This window comes from Podarcis vaucheri (assembly GCF_965113315.1).
Source record: "Podarcis vaucheri genome assembly, chromosome: 3".
In the NCBI taxonomy this organism is placed as follows: domain Eukaryota; kingdom Metazoa; phylum Chordata; class Lepidosauria; order Squamata; family Lacertidae; genus Podarcis; species Podarcis vaucheri.
The window spans coordinates 7,079,600-7,107,569 of record NC_138761.1 but is presented as its reverse complement, the minus strand read 5'-3'; the positions used below and the strand labels follow the sequence as shown (position 1 = coordinate 7,107,569).

General features: G+C 42.6%; 1 protein-coding gene and 1 long non-coding RNA gene across 2 annotated transcripts in view; one reads left to right on the top strand and one right to left on the bottom strand.

Annotated features, from left to right (window-relative positions):
• The window catches only part of LOC309529566 (uncharacterized protein), a 123,630-nt gene extending 113,686 nt beyond the window's left edge, over positions 1–9,944 (top strand). The window contains exon 9 of the mRNA XM_082217924.1: positions 9,651–9,944. Within this exon, the coding sequence (XP_082074050.1) occupies positions 9,651–9,655 (5 nt within the window). The 3' untranslated portion in view covers positions 9,656–9,944. The remainder of the gene's footprint in view (positions 1–9,650) is intronic.
• Positions 9,945–14,013: 4,069 nt separating this feature from the next.
• On the bottom strand, positions 14,014–17,961 carry LOC309529654. The gene is made up of 3 exons (XR_014218256.1): positions 17,803–17,961; positions 15,128–15,244; positions 14,014–14,324 (listed from the first exon to the last, which is right to left on the bottom strand). It is a non-coding gene; the product is annotated as an uncharacterized lncRNA (long non-coding RNA).
• Positions 17,962–27,970: the final 10,009 nt, after the last annotated feature.

Sequence of the window (27,970 nt, the reverse complement as noted above, 5' to 3'; positions counted from 1 at the left end):
TTGTAACTGGCTGGCTGACCGAACCCAAAGGGTGCTCATCAATGGTTCCTCTTCATCCTGGAAAAGAGTGACTAGTGGGGTGCCACAGGGTTCTGTCTTGGGCCCGGTCTTTTTCAACATCTTTATCAACGACTTGGATGATGGACTCAAGGGCATCCTGATCAAATTTGCAGATGACACCAAACTGGGAGGGGTGGCTAACACCCCAGAGGACAGGATCACACTTCAAAACGACCTTGACAGATTAGAGAACTGGGCAAAAACAAACAAGATGAATTTTAACAGGGAGAAATGTAAAGTATTGCACTTGGGCAAAAAAAATGAGAGGCACAAATACAAGATGGGTGACACCTGGCTTGAGAGCAGTACATGTGAAAAGGATCTAGGAGTCTTGGTTGACCACAAACTTGACATGAGCCAACAGTGTGACGCGGCAGCTAAAAAAGCCAATGCAATTCTGGGCTGCATCAATAGGAGTATAGCATCTAGATCAAGGGAAGTAATAGTGCCACTGTATTCTGCTCTGGTCAGACCACACCTGGAGTACTGTGTCCAGTTCTGGGCACCACAATTCAAGAAGGACACTGACAAACTGGAACGTGTCCAGAGGAGGGCAACCAAAATGGTCAAAGGCCTGGAAACGATGCCTTATGAGGAACGGCTAAGGGAGCTGGGCATGTTTAGCCTGGAGAAGAGGAGGTTAAGGGGTGATATGATAGCCATGTTCAAATATATAAAAGGATGTCACATAGAGGAGGGAGAAAGGTTGTTTTCTGCTGCTCCGGAGAAGCGGACACGGAACAATGGATCCAAACTACAAGAAAGAAGATTCCACCTAAACATTAGGAAGAACTTCCTGACAGTAAGAGCTGTTCGACAGTGGAATTTGCTGCCAAGGAGTGTGGTGGAGTCTCCTACTTTGGAGGTCTTTAAGCAGAGGCTTGACAACCATATGTCAGGAGTGCTCTGATGGTGTTTCCTGCTTGGCAGGGGGTTGGACTCGATGGCCCTTGTGGTCTCTTCCAACTCTATGATTCTATGATTCTATGAATAAGCACCCAAGCCTCACAACCAAACACACGAAGGTAGTGTACCTTAGGCTTCTTTCCATGCAGTAAGAAATACGGTGTATTTCCTAAACTAGAGTTGTACACTCTGTTCTGCGTATGGACCACAAATCTCGAAGCTTCAGACCAATATTTCTGGGGTAGCCCTGCGTCCCACAGGATCGCAGATACAGCTTCCTGCACCGTCCTGTTCCGTCTCTCTGTGACCCCATTCTGTTGCAGAGAGTAAGGAGCGGTCAGTCTGTGGCTAATCCCCTTCTCCCTAAAGAAATCCTGTAAAGCAGAACAAGTGAATTCAGAACCTCTGTCACTTTGAAAACCACGAACTTTGGTGGAAAAAGTTACAGGTAGGTAGCCGTGTTGGTCTGCCATAGTCAAAATAAAAAAATTCCTTCCAGTAGCACATTAAAGACCAACAAAGTTAGTTCTTGGTATGAGCTTTCGTGTGCATGCACACTTCTTCAGATACACACTGAAGAAGTGTGTATCTGAAGAAGTGTGCATGCACACGAAAGCTCATACCAAGAACTAACTTAGTTGGTCTTTAAGGTGCTACTGGAAGGAATTTTTTTATTTTGGTGGAAAAAGTTACCTCAACTGCAGTGATCCAATCCTTGATCATTTTAGCCGCCTCCCCTTTCGTTTTCAGAGAGAAGGCCCAAGCAGACCTCGAAAAATCATCAATCAAAAGCAGAGAATATTTTGAACCTCCCAGTGACTCAACAGACATGGGTCCACACAAATCTGCATGAATTAATTCAAAGGGTTGTGTGGTCTGCCTCTCTGACTTTGGATATGAGCATGTCACAATTTTTGCCTGTTTACATGCATTGCAATCTAAAAATTTGTCACAAACATTAAATTTGCACCCTTATGTCATCTCTGGTGCTTTCTGGAGATATTTCCAATTCAAATGGGCGAAGCGTCGGTGCCAAATATGTGAACAAATATGTGGTGGGATGCTACATTCACACATTGGCCCTTCGCATCTTTGGTGTCATCCTCTCCTGTGGAAAAAGGCACATTTACAGCAAACAAATTATCTTTAGACTGCACTGTGTACACGTGTTTCCCATCCTTGGAGAATTCACATTTGTCACCTGCAAAAGAAATATGAAAACCATTGATAAGTAGATCATGCACACTTAACAAACAGTTAGTTAAACCGGGCACTGCATAAGCTTTGACTTCATGCTTAAGAAAAGGACAGAAGAAAAGGCCTGTCTCTGTTAGTCTTTTTCTGCTTCCATCTGCAATCGTCACAAATTTCTCAGTTTTTACTGTCCTGTAATTCCTCAAAAGACCAGGAGATGGCACCAACGAGTTCGAGGCACCACTGTCGATTATTACAGTGAAAAAGTCTTCTTGTTGACATTCCTGGGTCACCATGGCAACAATCCTCCTTGGGGCTTCTGCAGATGTCCTTTCTGGTTGTCACGGCAACAGACTCCCCCCAGCAGGTGGCCAGCCTTGAAGCCTCCAGCACTTTTCAGCTTCCCACAGCTTGGCTTCAGCTCACGTTGTAAACAACTCTTGGCAGCTTTTGGAGAAAGAGGCGTCTCTGAGCTTTCACTGCTCACTGCCCCCCCCCACTGCTCATGGGGCCTCCAGGACGTTTTCCTGCACCCCCTCTGATGGGTAAAGGGCTCCCAACACTTGGCCTCTCTCCAGGCTCCTCACACAGACATGTTGCAGCATCCACACAGCTCCCAGGCTCAGCAAAAGCACCAGCAGCATTGCCAGCAACAGCAACAGTCCCTTCGCCCCCCCCGTGGGGGCTCCCAGGTCTTCCCAGCTGTGTATCGACTCTCAGGAATGTGGCCGGCGCCATCTTGCCTCTCCTCTACCTTTCGGATGCAGCCACTTCTCGGCCCTTGCTTCCCACTCCAGCTCCACAAGCTTCTCGGAGTGCTAGCCAAGCGGCCTCTGGCCTTCTTGCACCCAGGACAACAGGAACCAGCTGAGCATCCACACTTTCTGCCAAAAAAGCAAGCACACGCTTCTGCACTTCACTTTGCTCTGCAGCCCTCTTAGCCTCTGCTTTCCCAGCTGCATTCTGTGGGGGGTGAATTACGTTCCAAAGCTGCTCCCCCACCAGCAAAAGCTCTACTTGAAAGCTCCACTGCAACCAATTTTGACTAGTCAGTTTCTGACATGGCAGTTTAAGCTCAAAGCCATGTTCATAGGGCTGAGCCATTGCCTCCCTTCTGTTGGCTTTTCCAAAGGTACTCACTCAGCAGCCAAACTGGGCACTCCGGACGACTTGGCTCTCACTCCGTCAGCCTCCTCCGATCTGCCCTTTGAAGTCTCGGCAGTCGATCAAATTGACGTTCAGCAAATAAAGCTTCAAAGCCCTTTCTCACATGCTTCACGTTGACCCATAACCTTTGTTAGGTAGATTTATTGCTTTATTGTTCAGCGTCCAGCACGCTTCCCCCTGCGAGCCTCTGCAGGTCGTAAAGCAATTAGCAAAGTTGCACAGCGGTCGTGTTGAAAGGGCAGTGAACAAGTCCCACACGTTTCTTCTGTCCTAATATCACTTTATTTGCTCAAAAGTAGCATATTTACAAACAAGAACTTCCATCTGATTTAAGCTGCATCTTCTCCCTCTGTTTGCAGCTACGCAACAAAACTGCTTTCACTTTTCACTCAGCTCACAGCATTCCAAGCTGCTTTCGTCACATCCTGGCTTACTTCCCTTGCAAGCGCCTCCTCTCAGCCTCAAGACACAGAAGGTTAACCCTTCACTACACCCAACAGCAAATAATATTACTGATTTGCTGTTACAGAAGGCTTTGGAAATTTATTTATGAATGACATTTATATCCCACCTTTTTCTCCATGGAGCACAAGATGGCTTCTAATTTAATCCTCACTTCAACCCTGCAAGCTAGACCAGGCTGAGAGTGAGTGACTGGCCCAAGGCCACCCAAGGAGCTTCATGATGATTGGAAGGCTGGTCTCCCACTTCCTAGTCTAGGACCTCAGGCTCTCATACTTGAAAGTGCCATACCAATGATCAAAACAAAATGGACATCAAATTAATGTTTCTTTTTGCACAGGAAGGCCTCTCAAATAAAGACAATTTACTTCTCTATCTTTTGCACAGACAAACGACCGGACTATGGACCCATCAGAAGAATCTTGGGAAGTAAGTCATATCCATTGAGTTGGTGTTCCCACTTACTTGTGAATGCTTGCTCCTTTATAATCCTGATTTCCTGATCTACACTCTACATCTTCACTGGAGGAAGCAGAAGCAGGGCTTTGCATGTGCTAAAAAAAAACAGTCACCAATGAGTTTATGGATCAGAGTAGCTGATAATATACTCATATAATATTAGCTCTGTTTCTTTAAGTAAAAGGTTGGATTCAGTTTTGATGCAGCACTTCTAGGTTCTGCATCTTCTTTTAAGCATTAGAGCCTCAAGGTTTTCATCTGTCCACAGGGAATTTTGATACCGCGGATGTTCATATGGATGCAAACTGTGCAGGCTGCATGTCCCATGGGCATTGAAAACTGGCGGCTCTGATCTAGCTGTACAAAATTTTAAGACAACCCTCAGTGAAGATTAGGCAACTGTCATTTGGCAACAAAGAGTCATTTGGCAACAAAGAGTCCCATTTCATTCTGCACTTTCCAGACCTCCCCTGAAGTACAGAAATACATCATAATAACCAGTAAAACCAGAGCTAGTAACCACATGGTCCATAAGGACTTGAACCAGGGGTGCCATCATTATGGAGAATACTAGAAAGCCAAACATGGTGAAAGTTATTGCTGCATTTTAGAAATATTTGGGAAATGAATAGCTATTTAAAAAGCAACTGCAATCCTAGGCTGCAGATGAGAAATAATTTAATAGATCCATTCTTGTCTGTGGCCAATTCTGAACCCAGGTTTTTAGAAGGCAAACGACTGGCTTGAGTGTCTCCCAAGACAGGTGAATTTTATTTTTATTTTTTTCAATTTTTAAAAATTAATTTTCACAAAATTATAAACAGACAAACAAACAAACAAACAAACATAAATCATAATCCTATTAAAATCACACTTAATAACATTGTTAAGTGACTTCCTCACTTCCCCTTGGTTGAATTTCCATGCATATCCTTTTAATGGCTTTCCAAATCATAATTCTTATAAACTTGACTTAGTCTGTTAACATCCTTATATCTTTTCAATTCGAAATTAAACATGTTCAACATCACTTAACTTAGTATATTAATTCCTAAGCCAATCTGTTACCTGCAAGCTATTTCCTGTTAATTTAACTTAACAAATTTAGTTAAATAATCACAAAATTTTGTCCATTCTTCCTGATACTCCTCCTCCTTCTGGTCACAGACTCTTCCGGTTAGGTCAGCTAGCTCCGAAAAATCCATCATCTTCATCTGCCAATTTTCCGCCGTTGGTAATTCTTGGGTTTTCCACTTTTTAGCTAGTAAAATTCGAGCAGCAGTTGTTGCATACAAAAGCAATTTAACATATTTCTTGGGCAATTCCAAACCTGTTATTCCAAGAGAAAGTCCTCCGGTATCTTTGTAAATGTATATTTCAACATTTTTTTTCAATTCATTATAAATCTTTTCCCAGAAGTATTTCACCTTAGGGCAGGTGATAAAAAGTTCCTTCCTTTTCTTTGCATTTCCAACATAGATTATCACAGTTTTGATATATCTTTGCTAATGTAACAGGAGTCAAATACCATCTGTACATCATTTTCATTATATTTTCCTTTAACACCGTACATGCAGTGAACTTTACCCCTTTCTTCCACAGTCTTTCCCAATCCTCAAACATTATATTATGTCCCACGTCTCTTGCCCAATCTATCATCACAGATTTAACTTGTTCATCTTTTGTATGCCACTCCAACAATAACTTATACATTTTCGATAAATTTTTACCTTTATTATCAAACAATTCCATCTCCAACTTGGATTTTTCAGAAGCAAAACCATTTCTCTTATTGATTTTATACAATTCATTAATCTGGTGATAATGTAACCAATTTAACTTATCTTTAATTTGATCAAATGGTTTTAATTTATATCCTTCTTCATCTTCCAACAGTAAATCAGAATATCTCAACCATTTGGTGTCCATATTTAACTTTTTCTGGGCCTTTGCCTCCATTGGTGAAAGCCATCTGGTTGTCTTTCTTTCTAAAAGATCTTTATATTTTATCCAAACATTATACAACGATTTCCTAATTACCTAATTTTTGAAGGCATTATGGGCCTTTACCTTATCATACCATAGATATGCATGCCAACCAAACACATTGTCCAAACCCTCCTAATCTAATAGATCTGTATCTTCTAGTTGCATCCACTCTTTAATCCAGCAGAATGCTGCTGCTTCAAAATAAATTTTTAAATCTGGCAGGGGAAATCCCCCTCTTTCTTTAGAGTCCGTAAGTAATTTATATTTAATTCTAGGTTTTTTCCCCTGCTCGATAAATCTAGATAAAGCTTTCTGCCATTCTTTAAAACATTTTACATTGTCTATAATTGGGAGGGCTTGGAACAAAAAAAGCATCTTTGGCAGCACATTCATCTTAATCACTGAAATCCGGCCTATTAATGACAATTTTAAATTTGACCATATCTCCAAATCTCTCTTAATTTCATTCCATAATTTCTCATAGTTGTCTTTATATAAATTCAGATTTTTCCCAGAAAGATTCACCCCCAAGGATTTAACTTTTTTCCATTTCCAGACTTGGAAAGTCCAAACCTCCCTGCATAGGGGGGTCAATCCAACCCCCCATTTCCAGTTCTGTCCAAACTTTATCTTTCCAAGTCTGGTTCTTTCCGAGTTCATTAGCCAAATCCAAAAGCTCACTTTCCTGCTGGGCCGAGAGTCCCTCCGTCCCTGGCGTCCCAGATTCAGCAGGGTCCTCCTCTTTCTGTTGTTCTGTCATGACACACTCCTGTTTTGGTTCCTGAATGGGCTCCATATAATTTTCCACTGCCTGATTAAAGGCACTAGCAGCTTTTATCATAAAATCCATCTTCTGGCTTAACTGGTCCAATAGGGCACTTATGTTACAGAAAGCACCCAACAGTGCTTCTGAAGGCATTGTCCTGCAAGGTCACCGAACTCTTTCCCACAGTTGTAATCAGTAAACAGCCGCAAGTTCCCAGGATTTAGTTACAATTTCATAGTTCCCCTCTAGGAGGAGAAACTTCTGATTGTTCTTTTCCTTAAGCACAATAGCAACAAAGTTTCTTCTTTGTGGTGTAGTGGTTAAGAGCGGTAGTCACGTAATCTGGGTAACCGGGTTCGCGTCTCCACTCCTCCACATGCAGCTGCTGGGTGACCTTGGGCCAGTCACACTTCTGTGAAGTCTCTCAGCCCCACTCACCTCACAGAGTGTTTGTTGTGGGGGAGGAAGGGAAAGGAGATTGTTAGCCGCTTTGAGACTCCTGAAGGGGAGTGAAAGGCGGGATATCAAATCCAAACTCTTCTTCTTCTTCTTCTTCTTTAAAGATATTCCGTCCATATTTGTCCTTTTTTTAAAAAAAGTGAAAGGAAACAATGGAATCACAATGTTTCCCTCCTTTTGACTATCTGTCAAAGCATTTATTTCTGGTCAATGAGCTTCAAATGCCAAATCTGACACCCCGCTCCAGGGTCAGGACGGTGGAAAGATACTTTGCTTTAACTTTGTTTCTGCAGGTTTAAACAACTCAGTAACAATCCCCCTTCTTTTCCTGCTTCCGAAGGGGGGTTCCGCAGTTTTGAATGGTGAAAGACGATCCTTTAAAAGTGATTTTTAAGGCTCTAGTTTACTTTGTCTTTGCTTTGTTATAGCTACAAGAAAACAGAAGAGTGACTTCCTGTTTACCCCTTTCCGTTTCAGTATCAAATTAAGGTAAATTTTAGAGTCCAAGTTCCTTTTATTTCGCCAATACTTGTTTAAAATCCAGTTATTTAGCGTTCCAGTACTCACGGTTGCTTATTTCAATGCCAAATTGTCCCAGGATTAAGGCAGCGCTTTCCAGCAACGGCTGTGCAGCTTCGCTCCGCAGAAAAAGCAGTCAACTCACAGCACAGCGCCACTTCCCCCTCTTCACTTCGGAGCCTGTTTCTGGGTTCCTTAGTGGGTTGGGGGGGCTCTAAAGGTGCCCGCCAAGTCCCACGGTCACAGGCTTCATCCGCCTGTGATTTTCAAAAGGGTCCCCGCTACGCCGCAGCGGGAAAGACCTGTTTCTTGTGGAGCTTATCCCTCCAATTCAGAGGAGGCACCACCCCGGAAGTACCAGTTTATGAATCCAAATAGCTGATAATATATTTAGAAGAACAAAGTTGGATTCAGTTCTGATGCAGCACTTCTAGGTTCTGCATCTTCTTTTAAGCATTAGAGCCTCAAGGTTTTCATCTGTCCACAGGGAATTTTGATACCACAGGTGTTCATATGGATGCAAACTGTGCAGGCTGCACTTACCATGGGCAATAAAAACTGGTGGCTCTAACTACAAAATTCAGAATACCAACAAAATTGGTAGCTAATGCTGCCTTTTAGGGACGCAGGTGGAGCTGTGATCAAAACCACTGAGCCAGGATTTGCAGATCAGAAGGTCGGAGGTTCGAATCCCTGCGATGGGGTGAGCTCTCGTTGCTCGGTCCCAGCTCTTGCCAACCTAGCATTTCAAAAGCACATCAGAGTGCAAGTAGATAAATAGGTACCACTCCGGCAGGAAGGTAAATGGTGTTTCCGTGCACTGCTCTCGTTTCGCCAGAAGCAGCTTACTCATGCTGGCCACGTGACACAGAAAAACTGTCTATGGACAAACGTCGGTTCCCTCGGCCAGTAAAGTGAGATGAGCCCTGTACCCTCAGATTTCTTCGCAGCTGGACTTAACTGCCGGAGTTAACTTACCTTTACCTTTTAATGCTGCCTTTTAGGAATTTTTGAAAAATGAATTGAAAAGCAACTGTAATCTGTAAGTCCCAGTCAACTGTTACTTTGTGTTTTTTTTTTTCTTTTATGTTTGGAAAAAGAGATAAAAATACAGCAGATAAATAAATAAGGCCCCTCTAAATGTGACCATTACGTAATGTTGACCAGAACTTCAGTCAAATCAGAACTTTCCTCTCCATGCCTGTCCATCTAAATCAGTGACCATCTCTCTGTCCAGGAGAAGGTGTAATATAAATATCAGGAAAAAAGATAAATTAATAGTTAGCATCACCGTTCCTGTAAGATGCTATGTCACTTTGAGGGTCCAGCCTTTGCCATCACCTCCTACAGCAATGGAGTAAGGGATCTTCAGGTCTCCCTGGGTCTTTGTGTGGTGGAGTCCTCAGAGTCAGTGACTGCCAGTGGCCCATCCTGACATCCAGGATGGGTCAGAGGATGTCAGCAGTGATCTTGCAAATTCCTCTGAGAGCTCTTCTGGGGCTGGGCCTGCATGTCCTCTTCCTTTCTGCTACAGATTCCTTAAATGTTCCATTGAGTCCTTCCAACACTACAGTTTTATGATCCTCCCTCATCTCCTGAAGGTGAGCAATCTGACTCCAGGCTCATGAAAGTGCCATCAATTACAGATTTCCTTCTTTCTTTTATTCAGGATAATCATTAGTGTGTGGTGAAATGGAGGGTTCTGCCAGAAGGGAATCACCAAATGCTGCCCATCTGGTCTAACTCTTCCAGCTTACTGTGGCTTCAATGCACAATGCTGTGCCCTTGAGTCACGTCAGTGAGCAGCCCACATCCATAGGTGTGAACGCCTGATTGCTACGCTGATTCTTCTGGATCTTTGCTTGTGCAAGTGGGCCTTATCAATCGATTTGTGAAAGCAGACAATGAAATAAAGATCAGTCTGTTCATATGATCATCTAATTAAACGCATATTAAACTGCAATTGAGAAATTGTATTTATTTATTTATTTTAAAAAAGCATCTATGGCTTAATATGACCCAACTCCAGTGGAAGTGCATCATATCTGCCCAAGATCCATCTTGACAGGAGTCCTCATCCCCGAGTCCCAGGAGCAGATAACTGCAGCCATTGCTTTTCATGCACCCAGGCAGAGCTTGGGTTTCGTTGCCAAGTTGGTTATGTGAACACGGGTGGGATAGGCTGAACTCAACCCAGACTGGAGCCATGACCTAACTAGAGCTGATTATTAAGGAGCCAGTGCTTTGTGGGTGCCCATAGGTCATTGAGAAAGAAATTAGCAGTGGAAAGGAGAAACTATGGTAGGAAGCCATTTTGGGGGTGGTGAAATGAACTGAGGAAAGGGTGTGTGTGTGTGTGTGTGTGTGTGTGTGTGTGTGTGTGTGATGGGGAGATTGTGTCAGTGGCTCCCATGAGTGGGCTCACCTCCTCCCAATGCTCCTTATAATTTAATCACCATCTTCCTTGGGTTCCACCCACGCAGAATAAATCAGGGATTGTAGGAAATGCAATTCATGTATGATGGGAATTGTAGTTCAACAATGATCACAGGGAGACAGCATACCCATCAGCAGTCATGATTCAACCTGGACAACCCAGAATTACAGAAGTTATCCCACCTTCTGATAGGATGTTAAATGTATGTTTCAACATCTCTTTGGCTCTGCAACACTGTAAGTAAAGAGAACCTTCTTGTTTCATCCAAAGAAGCCTTAGAGCACTTTCCCTTCAGCAGAGATCTTGGAGAAAATTTTAGGCATGAGGTTCCCTTACCTGAACTTTGTTCTGGTCTTTGCAATTGCAGTTGAACTGAACAGTCCAACCAAAAGAGGTTGTATCAAACTGCATTACAGTCAAGCTCTTACCCAAAATCCCACTTCCTTTTTATGCAGGTGCTGTGAATTTGGCAGCAGCTTTTGTGAGATGACAGGAAATCTATTAACTGATATGGAAAGAAAACAGCATGAGAAAGGTTGTTCAGGTAAAACCTAGGAAGCTCTCCAAGATGAATAAATTGCATAGGCAATTTATTTTGACACAACAACACTATAAGTAAAGAGAATCTCCTTTTTCCATCCAAACTCCACTTCCTTCTGCCTTAGAGCACCTTCCCTTTGGTAGAGATCTCAGAGGAAACTCCAGCCCTGAAGTTCCTCTACCTGAGCTTTGCTCTGGTCTTCATCCTCTTCCCCGTTGTTGCAAGTAAGAGAGCAGTTCAAGCTCAGTGGGGGAGCATCTGCTACAAATGCAGAAGGTCTCAGATTCAATCCCAGCTATTTCCCTGGATGGAAACCCTGAAGAACTGCTGCCTTTCAGTGTAGACGACACGACAGAGACTGTTGGTGACTTTTAGAAATATGACTTATTCACACATTTACAAACTGAGCCTCTCCTAGAGTCTTCCCACCTCCTTCCCAAAGCCTAGTTAGCACTGTCCCAGATGCAGGAAGAAGATGGGAGAGCCATAGGACCCTGCCAGAGCCCTCACACCTCCTTCCCAATGCCTGGTGCGCTGCTTACCCAAAGCGAGCACTTAGAATCATAGCATTGTAGAGTCAGTCATCTACTCCAACCCCCTGAAAGGCTTTGGGTGGGAGGTGGGAAGATGTCCCTTGGCTTGGTGACCTGTGTGTGGGAACCGGTCACACTGCCCTAAATCTTCCTCTGGACTCAGCTTAGTTTTAAATGCAATATAACACTGGGACACCAGATGGCGCTGTAGAGTTCCATCTTTCATCAACTTGATTTCCCATTACACATTTTCTTGAATCCTGAGCACAATAGCAGGAATTTCAGTGAAGTTGGGACACAGGCAAACCTGATTTGCTCCATTGTTCCATTACATCATAATGATAAAAATAATAATGATAATAATTTCGTGATTTGGACCCCACTCACCTTACTGGGTTGCCACAGCCACTCTGGACGGCTTCCAGCATATACAGAAACATATTGAAACATCAACATCTCTTAACTGCTGCCAGAGTCCTCTTCCAAAATCCAGGGAAGAAATGAGAACAGCAACCATGAGGGAATGAATAACTAAAATCTGGGCCGTACATGGTGAGAATAAGAGAGGGCAGACAAGGAAATGTCTTTGCCAAGAAATAAAGTCTTTTTAGAAGGTACTGAAGTAAGAAGGCATAGGAGAGTATAAAGCCATTTTTGTTACTTGGAACCTTTCAATATATTATTATTATTATTATTATTATTATTATTATTATTATTATTATTAGTGTTTGGAATTCATATGGAAATGTGGTCCTATTGTTTAATTCTAGATATGCTGGTCCCGTGGGTTACCCGAGAGGTGAGGTCCAAGTCCAGTCGTGGTCAAAGGTGCAATGTGGAGGCAGTCCGTAGAAGCTGAAGCTGGGTGCAGGGCAGGGAGTTGGGTGAAGTCAGGAACAGGCTTGCAAGCAGGGAGCCAGGGCTGGTCAGGAGCTCAGGCAGGAAAGCAGGACAGGGTTCAGGCAGGAACTAGCAACCAACAAAGTTGCTCCCGCAACTTGGGACTGGGGCTGGCCGGCTTTTATCTGCCCCGAGGCATAGGGCGGCCCCGATCCTCTGGTGACTCACCTCTCCTGGCCTGGAGGCGAGCACTCCTCCTGCGGGAACTTAGTTCTCTCTGCCCTGAGCCTCTGCAGCTCAGGAGAGGCTGGAGGGTTACCGGACCCAGAGGCAACCTCAGCTTCCTCTGACGGGGCTGAGAGTGGAGCACCTGCAGGCAATGGGTCCGCCATCACCTCAGGAGCCAGAGCAGACTCAGCTGATGCTTGCACCTAAGGATCCAGCACAGGTGAGGACCCTTCAGGCTCAAGCGCCAGCCCCGGCTCAGCTGGCTCTGGAGGCGGGGACTCCTGTGCAGGCTGGGATTCCTCAGGTTCAGCCTCCGAGTCTGAATACCAGGCCATCACACCAGATATATTTTTCTACTTGTATTTTATTTTGATTGGCATCTGTGATTATACGTTGTCTTGTTATTGTCAGGCTGTTGCCAGCAACCCCCAGCCGGTTGCCAGGAATGTACAAACACAAGGAAATGTTTCTTACCGTCCTTTTATAATTCAGTAATTACAGAGAGAGGCTACAGAACCCAGCCTCTTGGATAATGGTGTTGCCCTGAGTGAATCTCCACCCTCTACCCCCGTCTCTCCCACGTCCTCATTCATCACTTCCACAGGTGCTGCTACGCACCCTCTGTCTTTGAGCTCTTTGCTCTCCGACTTTCAAGGCTCAACAGGTTCTGGGAGAGAGGGGGTCAGGAATGCTTTCTAAAGACACTGTGTCCATCAGCTGTTGCCCCCCTAGTACTTCCTCCTCCTAATCTCCCATTACTTCCCAATTTCACACCCCCATGTGCCTCTGAGCTGTGACCTCCCTCAAGACCCTGTTGTGAATCTAAACTGTCTTCCACTTCCTCCTCCCTGGAAGGGTCAAGGTGGGGTGGCGGTCTCCACCATTCCTCCTCTGCCCAGTCCCTGATAGTTATGAATTAATGTGAAAGAAAGTTGAAAAGAATGAAGGATCCAGATGATGATTGACCCCGGGATCTTGATCACTAGGCAGCAATAGCCCTTCCTGGTTCTTCGGTTCCTCCCAACCCCCACTCCCTGGAACCTCTCTGAGTCCCTTCTCTCATTCACAGAAATTCCCACCCCTCAAAAAAAATCTGAGTCCTACTCAGAGTAGACCCATGGAAAGAAATAAACCTAATGCAGCCATGTCCATTAACTTAAAAAGCACTAAATGCCACCCTCAATTATTTGTGGTCACCCACAAGGCAATGGCTCCTTAAAAATCAGCTTCAATTCAGTCATGCTTTCAGTCTGGGTTGAGTTCAGCCTGTCCCACCCATGTTCCCATAACCTGTGTGCATGAAAAGCACTGGCTTCAATTATCTGTTCCTGAGACTACTTGATGAGGACTTCAGTCAAGAGGGATTTTCAGCAGATAAGATGTTCTTTCATTGGAGGTGGGTCATATTTAGCAGTAGACTTTTTTAAAAAAAAAATCACACACACACAAAAACTTTCAATTTCAACTTTGCGAAATTATTTTGTGTTTATTCATCTGAGCAGACTGATATTTATTTCATTGCCTGCTTTCACAAATGAACTGATCAGGCCCACTTTCACAAGCAAAGATCCAGAAGAATTGTCGTAACCATTGGACGTTCACACACACGGATGTGGGCTGCTCACCGGTGTCACTCGGGGGCACAGCATTTTGCATTGATGCCACAGTTAGCCGGAAGAGTTTTACCAGACGGACAGGGTTCATTGAGTCCCACTTGGCAGAACCCTCCCAGACTATTGCACTGGGGTGTTGTCAGTGGTTTATCTGCAACAAAGAAACAATGAAATCTATCATTGATGGCCCTAAAGTCAGGTTCCTCACCTTCAGAAGATGTGTAGAATTGTAGAGTTTAAATGGTTCGAAATAACATCTAGTCCTACCCCAGTGTCCCTATTTTCCAAGGATATCCCTGATTTAAAGAAGCCGTCCTAGTTTCTGATTTGATCCTGGAATATCCCACTTTTCCTTAGGACGTCCCTATTTTCATTGGAGAAATGTTGGAGGGTATGGAGTTATCCAGCACCCAAGTTGTCTGAAGTTTTTATAATATTTAATGTTTTATTGTGTGTGTGGTCTCAACCACAGAGCCTAGGCAAGCCCTAGGCTCTGTGGTTGAGACCACAGTGCCACCCACTCGCGTAGACCAGTTTAAAAGGTCCAGGACACCAATTTTTATGGCCTTCTAGTGACTATGGTGGGTCATTTGCCAGAATTAATGTATTTAGCTTTAACTCTGGAAGTGTGTACTCAATTCTGATATAACTAAGCCTCATGGAGAAAAATACACATCAGAAGGCTCAGTTTGGTCACTAGATGCAGAACCTAGAACTGCAGCTTGAGAACTGAATCATACTTTGTATTACTAAGAATTGGGTTAGTATGTCCTGAGAATAGTATCAGCTACTCTGATTTATAAAGTGATTGATCACTGTTTCCTTTAGCACAAGCAAAGCCTTGCTTCTGCTTCCTCCAACGAAGATCTAGAGCGTAGATCAGGAAAAAGCAGGATTAAAAATGAACAAACATTCCCCCTTGTTAGCATGACCAACTCACTGTATTTCACTTACTCTTGCAGCAGTTTCCATTAATGCCACACATGGCTGGAATATAACCATAGGGACATTTCAGAGTTGCTGGCACCTGGCAATATCCTCCCTGTTCTTCGCAGCTTTTGGCAGGTTGCCCTGTCAAAAGAGAGGGACGTAAATTGTCATTACTTGAAAAGACTTCTTGTGCAAAAAAAGGACATTAATTGGTTGACAACGTTTTGTTTTGAGCATTGGAATAGCACTGTCAAGTATGAGACCCAGGCTGATTTGGTGGTTAGCGTGTCAGACTAGGGCCTGGGAGATAAGGGTTCAAATCCTCACTCAGACATAAAACTCACTGAGTGGCCTTGTCACTCACAGCCTGATCTACCTCAGAGGGTTTATTCAAGGAAGGGGCTGGACCCCCCAAAAAAGTTTGGCAGCAGCCATGAGCACACACTTTAGTCATGTCATGTGGCCCTGGACCACCTCAGTCATGGGGGCAAGGCAGCATGCCAAACTGATTCTATACATCTTGTTAGGGAATCATTCTGCCAGAAACAAGTAGAAGGTTCCAGAAGGTTCCAGACCTTTCCTTTATATATGGAAGTGGCACTCTGAGCTGAATTAGAATCAGCTGGACGTGCCAATAAAAAGAAGACCACTCAGATTCTGTTTTGCAGTTGCCTGACGGCAGACGTTTGTCCAAAGAGTGCTGCCTGTAAAAGCTGCTGATGGACTGTTCCTGTAATTTACAATGTACTAGAGATAAGAGTGGCTTTGTCTGAAAGTGCGCTGTTAATTGCTGGTTTTTTTAACAATTGGAAAATATTCTTTGCTATCATAATGCTTGTACCCGGTCTGGGAATACAATCTCTTTACCGAGACTTCACAGAGTTTAGTGAGTCATCTTTCAAACAACTTTTTGTTATTGTCCACAGCTTCTGGGGAGAAAATTATTCTGCTAAACAATTGAAAGAGGTTTTACCTACACTAAGGGTACCAGACGTCCCCGTTTCCCGGGGACAGTCCCCGGATTTACACATCAGTCCCCATACAAAATCCATTGAAGTTGAAAAGTGTCCATGCATTCATTGAAAGAAATTGGGTAACCTTATGTAAAGAAAAAGAAGGTACTTTGTATTATATGTGGTGGGAATGTAGAGAAGTTAAAAAATTCTGGGAGATGATATATAATGAGTTGGAAAAGATGTTTAAAATGATATTTGTTTAAAAAAAACAATCCAGAACCCAAGGGATTTTAGGACGAGATCAGCCAAGAAAAACAAAGAACTTATTTATGTATGCTACAACAGCGGCAAGAGTCTTGTTAGCACAAAGATGGAAGAATGAGGAAATGCCAATGAAAGTACAATGGCAAGAAAAACTGATGAGCTATGTGGAATTGGCAAAGCTGACATATAAACTACGTGAGAAGAACAACAGTGATGAATGGGAACTTTTTACATACTACTTAAAAAGACAACAAAATGATTTGGACTCCTTGCCAGGTTTTGAATAAACATCCACAAATTTATTAGTAGAACATATGATGGATAAGGTAACGATATGTACAATTCTACAATATGCAGAGAAAAATATGTATAAACAAATCAGAGACGGGAACTGAGGGAAGTCTCTGGGGGGGTGGGAGAGGGAGGGAGGGGAGGGAATAAAAAGGGGGGATGTAATTGGTTATGTTGATGGATAATTTGTGTTGTTAACATTTTTCAATAAAAATATATTTTTGAAAAAAAGAAAAAAATCTGGTAACCTTAACCTACACACAAGTATCTGTGAAGGGAAAGTGTGTGGACAGTAACCTTTTAGATTGGTCTACAGGGGCATAGTCTCTCAACAGGGATATTTTCTGGAATCTCCTCTGTAGTATTACTGATGGGAGCACATTCAGTCCTGCTAGGATGTATGCCCTGCATTGATCTGGGTGAGTCAGGTGGCAGAGATATGTCAGACAGCTCTCCCTCTCTGGCTTCTGCCTGCAGCCTGCGTATTCTTCAGCGCACATCCAACTGTGCTGGCTACTGCCCTTCTCGCTACCAGCCAGGTGAGGAGGGGGAAAGGCCCACCCATTTGCCCAGGGAACACCATCACTTCTTTGTTATACTCATTGGGTCTTTACGTGGCAACTATGGTGGTCATTCTCTCACAAAGAAGCTTGTCTGGCTAATTCAGCAATGAAATCCTCCATTATATTTTTGCCCTTGCTGAATCCAGGATTTAGAAGGGACTTGGGCATCATGCACACCAACCCCTCCAAACTCACAACAATATATCTGTATCTAAAGAAGTGTGCATGCACACGAAAGCTTATACCCAGAACAAACTTAGATGGTCCCTAAGGTGCTATTTCAATTGTGTCAGACCAACACGGCTACCTGCCTGAACAATATAAATGACCATGAAGGAACCTGGAGTGTGCCTCAGTGTGTAACCTTGCTGCTTTCACAAAAGTCGTCTATTCAAATACAGTTTTATTATGAAATGTGTTCCTTCTTTACCAGCCCTATTTCGGCAGCCACACAGGATAGGAAGCTCTCTTATAAGCAGTCACACTAGTTCAGGATTTTGTACACTGAGAGGCAGCAGATCTCCAGGGTCTCTGGCGGGGGGAAACCCAGCACTTTGCAGAAACACCTGCAGTTTGAACCTGATACTCCCCCATCCCCACCCCCGAGCTTGAGCTGTCCTCTTACCTGCAACAACATGGAAGAGGATGAAGACCAGAGCAAAGCTCAGGTAGAGGAACCTCATGGCTGGAGTTGTCTCTCAGATCTTTGCCCAAGGGAAGATGCTCTAAGGCAGAAGGAAGTCGAGTTTGGATGGAACAAGGAGGTTCTCTTTATTTATAGTGTTGCAGTGCAACATCAAAGAGATGTTGAAACATACATTTGATCATCTGGGTGGGGAAAGCCGCAAACAGGTTTTTCCAGTAACTCAGCATCTGAACCCTCCAGGCCCTTTTCTCTTAACTCATCCTAAGCTATTTATTTCTCTTCCTAAGATTTACCCGCAGAACCACCTTTCTCGATATGTTCACAATCTGTCCTGTGCTCTAGGCCCTGATGTTTTATTTCCATAGCAATTAGCAGATTTCCTGTAATCTCAACTTCATAACACCTAAGTGGAAAGGAAGTGAAATAGTTTTGCTGTAATGCAGTTTGATGCAACCTCTTGTGGTTGGACTGCAATTGCAATACCTACCAGTGTGCTTTTCTCCTGATCTGCACATTTTGTGCTTGTTTTTGTGATGCACAAGGTTTTATGTACACTTTCTCCATTATGCGGTTTTTTATAAAAAATAAAATAGTGATTTTATTCCATCATCCATAAGAAGATTTCACCATCACTGAAATATTGCCAAATCTGACCCTCAGTCTGAAGGTACATTGTGGCTTTTAGAAATATGATTTATTCACCTATTTACAACTTAGGTCTGTATGGAGGGGGTCCAGAACTCACAGCATGGCCCAGAAAAAGGTGATCAATGCAGTATTCACTATAGAACACAATTAAAAACTGCATGCAAAGAAACATGGTCTTTGCTTGTTTGATTCTGTATTCATTGGTGTTACGACCACAGCAAACTAGGGCAAGTTCTTAAAGAAATGGGTGTGCCTGATCACCTCATCTCTCGCCTGAGAAATCTCTATGTGGGACAAGAAGCTACACTTAGAACTGGATATGGAACAACTAATTGGTTCAAAATTGGGAAAGGAGTATGACAAGGCTGTATATTATCTCCCTGCTTATTTCACTTATATGCAAAATTTATCATGCAAAACGCTGGGCTGGATGAATCCCAAGCCGGAATTAAGTTGGCCGGAAGAAATATCAACAACCTCAGATATGCAGATGACACAACCTTGCTGGCAGAAAGTGAGGAGGAATTAAAGAACCTTTTAATCAGGGTGAAAGAGGAGAGTGCAAAATATGGTATGAATCTCAACATCAAAAAACTAAGATCATGGCCACTGGACCCATCACCTCCTGGCAAACACAAGGGGAAGAAATGGAGGCAGTGAGAGATTTTACTTTCTTGGGCTCCATGATCACTGCAGATGGTGACGGCAGTCACGAAATTAAAAGACGCCTGCTTCTTGGGAGAAAAGCAATAACAAACCTAGACAGCATCCTAAAAAGCAGAAACATCACCTTGCCAACAAAGGCCCGTGAAGTTAAAGCTATGGTTTTCCCCATAGTGATGCATGGAAATGAGAGCTGGACCATAAAGAAGGCTGATCACCGAAGAATTAATGCTTTTGACTTATGGTGATGGAGGAGACTCTTGAGAGTCCCATGGACTGCCAGAAGATCAAACCTATCTATTGTTAAGGAAATCAGCCCTGAGTGCTCACTGGAAGGACAGATCGTGAAGCTGAGGCTCCAAACCTTTGGCCACCTCATGAGAAGAGAAGACTCCCTGGAAAAGACCCTGATGTTGGGAAAGATGGAGGGCACAAGGAGAAGGGGATGACAGAGGACGAGATGGTTGGACAGTGTTCTTGAAGCTACCAGCATGAGTTTGACCAAATTGCGGGAGGCAGTGGAAGACAGGAGTGCCTGGCATGCTCTGGTCCAGGGGGTCACGAAGAGGTGGACACAACTAAATGACTAAACAACAACAAACAACAGCAAGGTTGGCCAAGGCTGGCAATGCTCAATGGCAAAGGTTTTCCTTTGCTTGTTCTGCAAAGGCTCTTCATCCCCTCCCTCTGTGAACTAAAGAGCATTGGAAGTGCTTTGCTGGATCAAGCCAAGGGCCCATCCAGCCTCCAGCTGTATTGTTTTTAACACTTGATTGGAAGCCGCCCAGAGTGGCTGGGGAAACTCATCCAGATGGGCGGGGTATAAATAAATTATTATTATTATTATTATTATTATTATTATTATTATTATTATTATGTGCATTTGGCCAGCCAGACCCACAAGCAGAGTACATGCACATGAGCCCTCTCCCCTCCTGCAACTTCCAGTAATTGGGATTGAGAAGCGGGATTGGGGGGGGATTGGGGGGGGAGTCGGGGGGGCAGGGAGCTCGGGGGGGAGCTCGGGGGGGAGGGGGAAGAGGGAGGAGGGACGGAAGAGGAAGCATAAAAGGAAGCAACAGTTGTTTCTCCCCGTCTTGTAATTAAATTGTAATGGCGTTAAAGGTGTTTAGTTGGAATGTTAATGGGATGAATGATAAAGGAAAAAGGAACCGAATCGAGCACATTCTGAAGAAGGAAGGCGTGGATGTTATCTGTCTCCAAGAGACCCACATAGCGAGGAAACATAAAAGAACTCTGATTAACCAAAGACTGGGGAATGAATTTATATCCTCAGACCAGAGCAAAAAGAGGGGAGTGGTCATTTATATAAACAAACAAATTGAAGCGAAACATTTATTCAAAGATGAAGAAGGAAGGATATCAGCGGTACAAATAAATTGGCAGGGAGAAAAGATAATAATAGTCGGAACATATGCGCCCAATGTAAACAAGTCAGAATTTTATGGGAGGCTGGAAGAAAGGTTATCCGATTTCGCCGACCAGAAAATTATACTACTAGGAGATATGAATGGCGTGGTGTCGCTAGAACTGGACAGATTGAGGGACACAAAAAGTAAAGAAGGGAAACTGCCTAGAACCTTCTTCTCTTTAGTCCAAAACTGTAATTTAGTAGACATCTGGAGGTTTAAATACCCCCTAGAAAAACAGTATACCTTCCATTCAGAACCTAATGACTCATCATCAAGATTAGATCAGATATGGATTTCGAAAGAGCTAGTCCCAAGATCCGCAAAGGTGGAGATTCAGGCCAGAACAATTTCGGACCATAACCCAATAAAAATGGAATTGAAAGGGCAAGAAAGCAGATTAATTAGATGGAAATTGAAGGATTATCTGCTGGATGATCAAGAGATAGTAGAAAAGGCTCAAAACAGACTAAAAGAATACTTCGAAGATAATTTAACCAACAATATAAAGTCAAAGGTGGTATGGGATGCAGGTAAGGCGGTGATGCGGGGTTTCTTTATTCAACAGAGTGCAATCAAGAACAAAAAAAGAGAAAAAGGGAAAAAAGAAATTATACAACAAATAGCAGAGAATGAGCAGAAACTAATAAAAAACCCAAAAAATAAGAAATTAAAAGAGAACATAAAAGTCTTACAATCCCAATATACAATGCTGCTAAACAGAGAGATAGAATGGAAAATTAAAAGACTGAGGCAGAGGAACTTCGAATACGCAAACAAAACAGGGAAGCTTCTTGCCTGGCAGCTGAAAAAAAGAAAGGAACAAAATACGATAAACAGGATAGTGGTAGAAGGAGTAGAGATAAACAAACCAAAAGAAATAAGGAGAGCCTTTATGGACTTCTATGGAGGACTTTTTAGGAATACAGGAAAGAATCAGACGAAGGAAATAGAGAGATATCTTATATCTAAGAACATCAACAAGATTACCGCAGTAGATAAAGAGAAACTAAATGCCCCAATTGAGGCGGAGGAAATAAAAGCAATAATAAGAGATTTAAAAAATGGGAAAGCCCCAGGCCCAGATGGGTTTACTAGTAGATACTACAAAGAGATGGAATCGGTTCTGCTGAATCCACTACAAGAAGTAATGAATAACATCTTAAAGGAAAAAGAAATACCGGAGACATGGAAGGAGGCATTGATCACATTAATTCCAAAGCAAGATACAGACTTAGAGCAAATTAAAAACTACAGGCCGATCTCCTTACTAAATATAGATTATAAGATCTTTGCGGGAATCTTGGCAAGAAGACTTAAAGTTATTCTGGTAAACAGTATCCATAGAGACCAAGCCGGCTTTTTGCCGGGGAGGCAAATGAAAGACAACTTAAGAAACATTATAAATATTATAGAATATCTAACAGAAAGATGCGATAAACAAGGTATATTGTTATTCGTGGACGCTGAGAAAGCGTTCGATAATGTAAATTGGGAATTCCTTTTGAAACAACTGGACCATATGGAAGTAGGTACTGAATTCTTCAATGGGATAAAAGCAATATACACGGAACAAAGAGCAAGATTGATAATAAATAATGTAGAGACGGAAGAATTAACAGTAACTAAAGGAACAAGACAGGGATGCCCACTATCCCCACTATTATTTATAATGATACTAGAGGTTCTATTGAATTCCATCAGAGACAACAAAGGAATTAAAGGCATCAGGGTCGGTCAACACGAACATAAAACTAAAGCCTTTGCAGACGACTTAGTCGTAACAATGGAAGATCCAATGGATTCAACAAAAGAAGTACTTAGAGAATTCGATCAGTTCGGGGAAGTAGCAGGCTTCAAACTAAATAAAAGGAAGACAAAAATTTTAGTGAAAAACATGCAGGTAGACGAAATTGAGGAATTAAAAAGAGAAACAGAAATAGAGGTAACAAAGAAGGTGAAATACCTAGGGATATGGGTAACGCCAAAAAACATAGATCTATTCAAAAACAATTACGAAATGGTATGGAAAGGAGTTAAGAAGGATATAGAAACGTGGAGCCGGCTTAGACTGTCATTCTGGGGTAGAATAGCCACAATAAAAATGTCAGTACTACCAAGAATCTTATTTCTCTTTCAAAATATCCCAATTATCAAAGGCACAAAGATATTTAAAGCCTGGCGTAGAGAGATCTCCAGATTCATCTGGCAGGGGAAGAAGCCGAGAGTAAAGTTTAAAATACTGACGGATACGAAAGAAAGGGGAGGCTTCGCCCTACCTGATCTGAAAATATACTATGAGGCATCTTGTTTATGCTGGGTTAAGACATGGATAAAATTAGAGGATAGGGAAGTGCTAGACCTAGAGGGCCACGATAACCGATACGGGTGGCACGCCTATTTGTGGTATGGGCGAAAGAAGGGCCACAAAGGATTTGAGAATCATATATTTAGGGGCCCTCTGTTGGAGGTTTGGGAAAGATACAAAGATATGTTAGAACCCAGAATACCCCAATGGTTATCCCCATTAGAGGTTATGGCTATCAAAAAGATTAATATGGGAACCAACTGGGCAACTTATGAACAACTGTTAATGAAGGAGGAAGGCAAGTGGAAAATAAGGCCGTACGAGCAGGTAAAATCTCTAGTATATGACTGGCTGCATTACCACCAGATAAACGATATGTTTAGGAAAGATGCCAAAGATAAAGGCTACGCGGATAAAAGTTCCAGATTTCAAATTGAGATCTTGGGAAGTAACACAAAAATACTATCTAAGATGTATAAGTACTTATTGGACTGGAACTTAGCCGACGAGGAGGTAAAGGCGGTAACGACACACTGGGCCAGAGATTTCGGTTGTAACATCTACCTAGAAGAGTGGGATAAACTCTGGAAACAACACATTAAATTTACGGCCTGTGTGACACTTAAAGAGAATTTAATGAAAATGTTTTACCGCTGGTACCTGACTCCGGTTAAACTAGCTAAAATGTATGGATCCTGTAACAAATGCTGGAAATGCAAGGAGAGGGAGGGGACATTCTACCATATGTGGTGGGAATGCCGAAAGGTCACAGAGTTTTGGGAGAATGTATATAATGAACTGAAGAAAATGCTAAGATATACCTTTGTTAAAAGACCTGAAGCGTTTCTGCTAGGTTTGGTAGAAAAGGAGATAAAGAAGAAAGACTACAAATTGTTCCAATATGCAACAACGGCAGCAAGGGTCTTAATAGCTAAGAACTGGAAACAAGAGAGCTTACCGACAACGGAGGAATGGAGATCCAAACTATTAGATTATGTGGAGATGGACAGGATGACAGGTAAAATTAGATATACAAAAGATCAGAGGTTTGTCAAAAATTGGGAAAGCTTTACGAAATATCTGGAAAGCTTAAGTGATGAACAAATAACACTAGTAGGTTTCAGAGGTGCTCTGTAAGAGGTAAAGGGTAATGCCAAAAGAAAACGGCTGAATGAGAACGACTTATGGCATTACAAACATGGAAACGCGGATATATTGTTTACTGTCATTATGGACGATTCGTGGAACGACTGAAGGAAGTCTTTTTTCTTTCTTTTGGTGAATGATATGAGTTTGATACAGCTTATTTTGTGTTTCGACTTTTGTAAACCAATAAAAATTATGCATGAAAAAAAAAAAAAGAGAAGCATCGCTGTCTCCAGCTGTGAAGGTAGAGCAAAGCCATCGTGACTGCTAGCCTTTGGTAGTCCTCCTCCTCCACCCTCTTTTAAAGCCATCCCAGTTGGTGGCCATCACTGGCAGGGAGTTCCACAGTATAACCATGAGCTGTGGAATAAGTCTTTCCATTTCTCTGTCCTGAAACCTCCAGCGTTCATTGGATGTCCACAAGTTCTAGCCTTATGAGCAAGATGGACAAACTTCCCTTTATCCACCTTCTCCACAGATAGAGGGTCCTCGTTGACCCACAAAGCAATCCCATCACAGCTCGTCCTGCCCCGTCCCAATTCTTCCCCTCAACTACAGAACAATGACCCAGGATGCAAAGACACACTCACATGCTTTGATATCACACACCCCACGCCACGCCACGCCCTTGGACAGGTTTGAACAGATCAGAGAAATAGGCACCAGGTGAGATCTCCCTGCCATCGTTCCACATTTTCATAAAGCCATTCCCGCATGAAAGAAGTAAATGGAAAATGAAACCATAAGAAGAAATTAAAGAATATGTTAATGACTGGTTACATTGCCGCCAGGTCAATGAAATGTTTCAACAGGACTCTAAAGAAAAAGGATTTGATGAAAGTGGATCAAAGTTTGAATTAGAGATATTAAGTAATGATTCTAAAATTTTGTCTAAAATGTATAAACTGCTGCTTGAATGGCATTTGAAGGACGAGGAGGTTAAGTCGGTTATGAAGAAGAAGAAGAAGAAGAAGAGTTTGGATTTGATATCCCGCCTTTCACTCCCCTTCAGGAGTCTCAAAGCGGCTAACATTCTCCTTTCCCTTCCTCCCCCACAACAAACACTCTGTGAGGTGAGTGGGGCTGAGAGACTTCACAGAAGTGTGACTGGCCCAAGGTCACCCAGCAGCTGCAGGTGGAGGAGCGGAGACACGAACCCGGTTTCCCAGATTACGTGACTACCGCTCTTAACCACTACACCACACTGGCTCTCCACTGGGCCAAAGATTTTGGGTATAATATACAGCTGAGTGATTGGGTAAAATTATGGAAGGAAGGTTTAAAATTTACTGCATGCAATGCTCTAAAAGAAAATGTGGTGAAAATGATGTATAGATGGTATATTACACCTGTTAAGTTAGCGAAAATGTATAAAGTCAGTAATAAATGTTGGAAATGTAAAGAAAATGAGGGAACATTTTATCACATGTGGTGGGAATGTAAAAAGGTGAAATGCTTCTGGGAGATGATATATAATGTGTTGGAAATAATGTTGAAATACACATTCATAAAGAAACCAGAAGCATTTTTACTGGGCATTGTTGGGAGTGATATAAACAGAAAGGAATGCAAGCTTTATTAATATGCAATAACAGCAGCAAGAATATTATTGGCCCAAAAATGGAAGCAAGAAGAATTACCGACGATTGAAGAATGGAGGATGAAGTTATTGGACTATGCAGAACTAGATAAACTAACAGGAAGCATTCGAAACCGGCGGGACCAGAAATTCATGGAAGAAATTTACGGACTATTTGAAAAGTATTTGTGAAGAGCAGACGACGTTTGTAGGTTTGCAAGAGGTTTTGTGAGGATTTTGTACACTGAGAGGCAGCAGATCTCCAGGGTCTCTGGCAGGGGGGAAACCCAGCACTTTGTAGAAACGCCTGCGATTGAACCTGAGACCTTCTTCATTGCAGCAGATGCTACCCTCCACCCTGAGCTTGAGCTATCCTCTTACCTGCAACAACGTGGAAGAGGATGAAGACCAGAGCAAAGCTCAGGTAGAGGAACCTCATGGCTGGAATTGTCTCTCAGATCTTTGCCCAAGAGAAGATGCTCTAAGGCAGAAGGAAGTCAAGTTTGGATGGAACAAGGAGGTTCTCTTTACTTATAGTGTTTACTTATAGGTATTTCCAGCAACTGTCAGCATCTGAACCCTACAGTCTCCTTTTCTCTTAACTCATCCTAGAGCATTTATTTATCTTTATATTTATTTACCTGCAGAAACAACTTTCTCATATGTTCACAATCTGTCCTGTGCTCCAGGCCATGCTGTTTTATTTCCATTACAATTAACAGATTTCCGGTAATCTCATGATTACATCTTCACAGCACCTACGTAAATGGAAAGTGAAATGTCACTTAATAGCTTTGCTGTAATGCAGTTTGACGCAAACTCTTGTGCTTAGACTGTTCAGTTCATGTTCAATCACAATACCTACCAAGAAAGAAACTTTTCAGTGTGCTTTTCTCCTGATCTGCACATTTTTAGATGCATTTTAATATGCTTGTTTTGGTGATGCACAAGGTTTTATGTACACCTTCTCCATTATGCGGTTTTTTAAGAAAAACAAAATAGTGATTTTATTCTGTCATCCATAAGAAGATTTCACCATCACTGAAATATTGCCAAATTTGACCCTCAGTTCCAAGGCTCTGAATGGACAGAAATCACTAACGCTCCACAATCATTGCTTTACAAAACTTCTGGGAGACACCAAGCTGTCAAAGGCTGCTCGATCAAGTCCTTATTCTCGTCATCCTTTCCTGCTAAGCCAAGAACATCCGCACAGCCTAACCCTTTCTTCATAAAAGAGGTTAGTGTCATGACCAAATTGCTTCTTATCACCTGTACATTATGCAATCAAGCAGACAAACCACATTTTTCTACATCTTAATGGATGTTCCTTGTTCACTTGTCTTGACAAGCCTTGGTCCCAGGGGCAGTGCCTAAACAAACAATGTGATCTGTGATTAAAAACTTGTGAAAACGATAGCTGCATTACCGTGAGGCAAGGTCAGATGGCCATCTGTCAGAGATTCTTTGGGTTCTTTTTTTTCAATTTTCATTTATTTAATTATACTTTTCACTAATTTTATACATTTCACTTATTTTACAATCCTTTTGACATTTCAAAACTTGACTTCCTTCCCCCTCTTTCTGCGGTTCCTTAAATTTATTTTTAATATCTTCTGCATACCCAAATTAACCAAATTTGCTCATTTATTTCATCTTCTTTAAATATATAAAGGTAAAGGGTCCAGTCGTGACCGACTCTGGGGTTGCAGCGCTCATCTCGCTTTTTTGGCCGAGGGAGCCGGCGTTTGTCCGCAGACAGCTTCCGGGTCATGTGGCCAGCATGACTAAGCCGCTTCTGGCAAACCAGAGCAACACATGGAAACGCCATTTACCTTCCCGCCGGAGCGGTACCTATTTATCTACTTGCACTTTGACGTGCTTTCGAACTGCTAGGTTGGCAGGAGCAGGGACCGAGCAACCGGAGCTCACCCCGTCGCAGGGATTCTAACCGCCGACCTTCTGATCAGCAAGTCCTAGGCTCTGTGGTTTAACCCACAGCGTCACCCCCATCCCTTTTTAAATATATACTCAGTGCTTTTTTCTAGGGGTACACAGGCATGTGCATACACCTAAACATTTTGTGAATCTAAGTTTGGCCTCATTGAGGGGCAGTATTTCAATATGAGTAGGAAAATGAGAGTAGCCTTAGACATTTTTAAAGAAAAAAGCACTCCTTATACTCTTATAAAACTGCAGGTTATTACAGTAATCCTGCCAATGCTTTTATCTGTTTATAATTTATCCATAAATATTCAGTAAACCATTTCCATTCTTTCATCTAAAATGTTATCTTGATTTCTTATTCTTCCAGGATTCTTTAGTTGTGTTTCCCAAGGAATTGCAGGGGGTTAGACTAGATGACCATTGGGG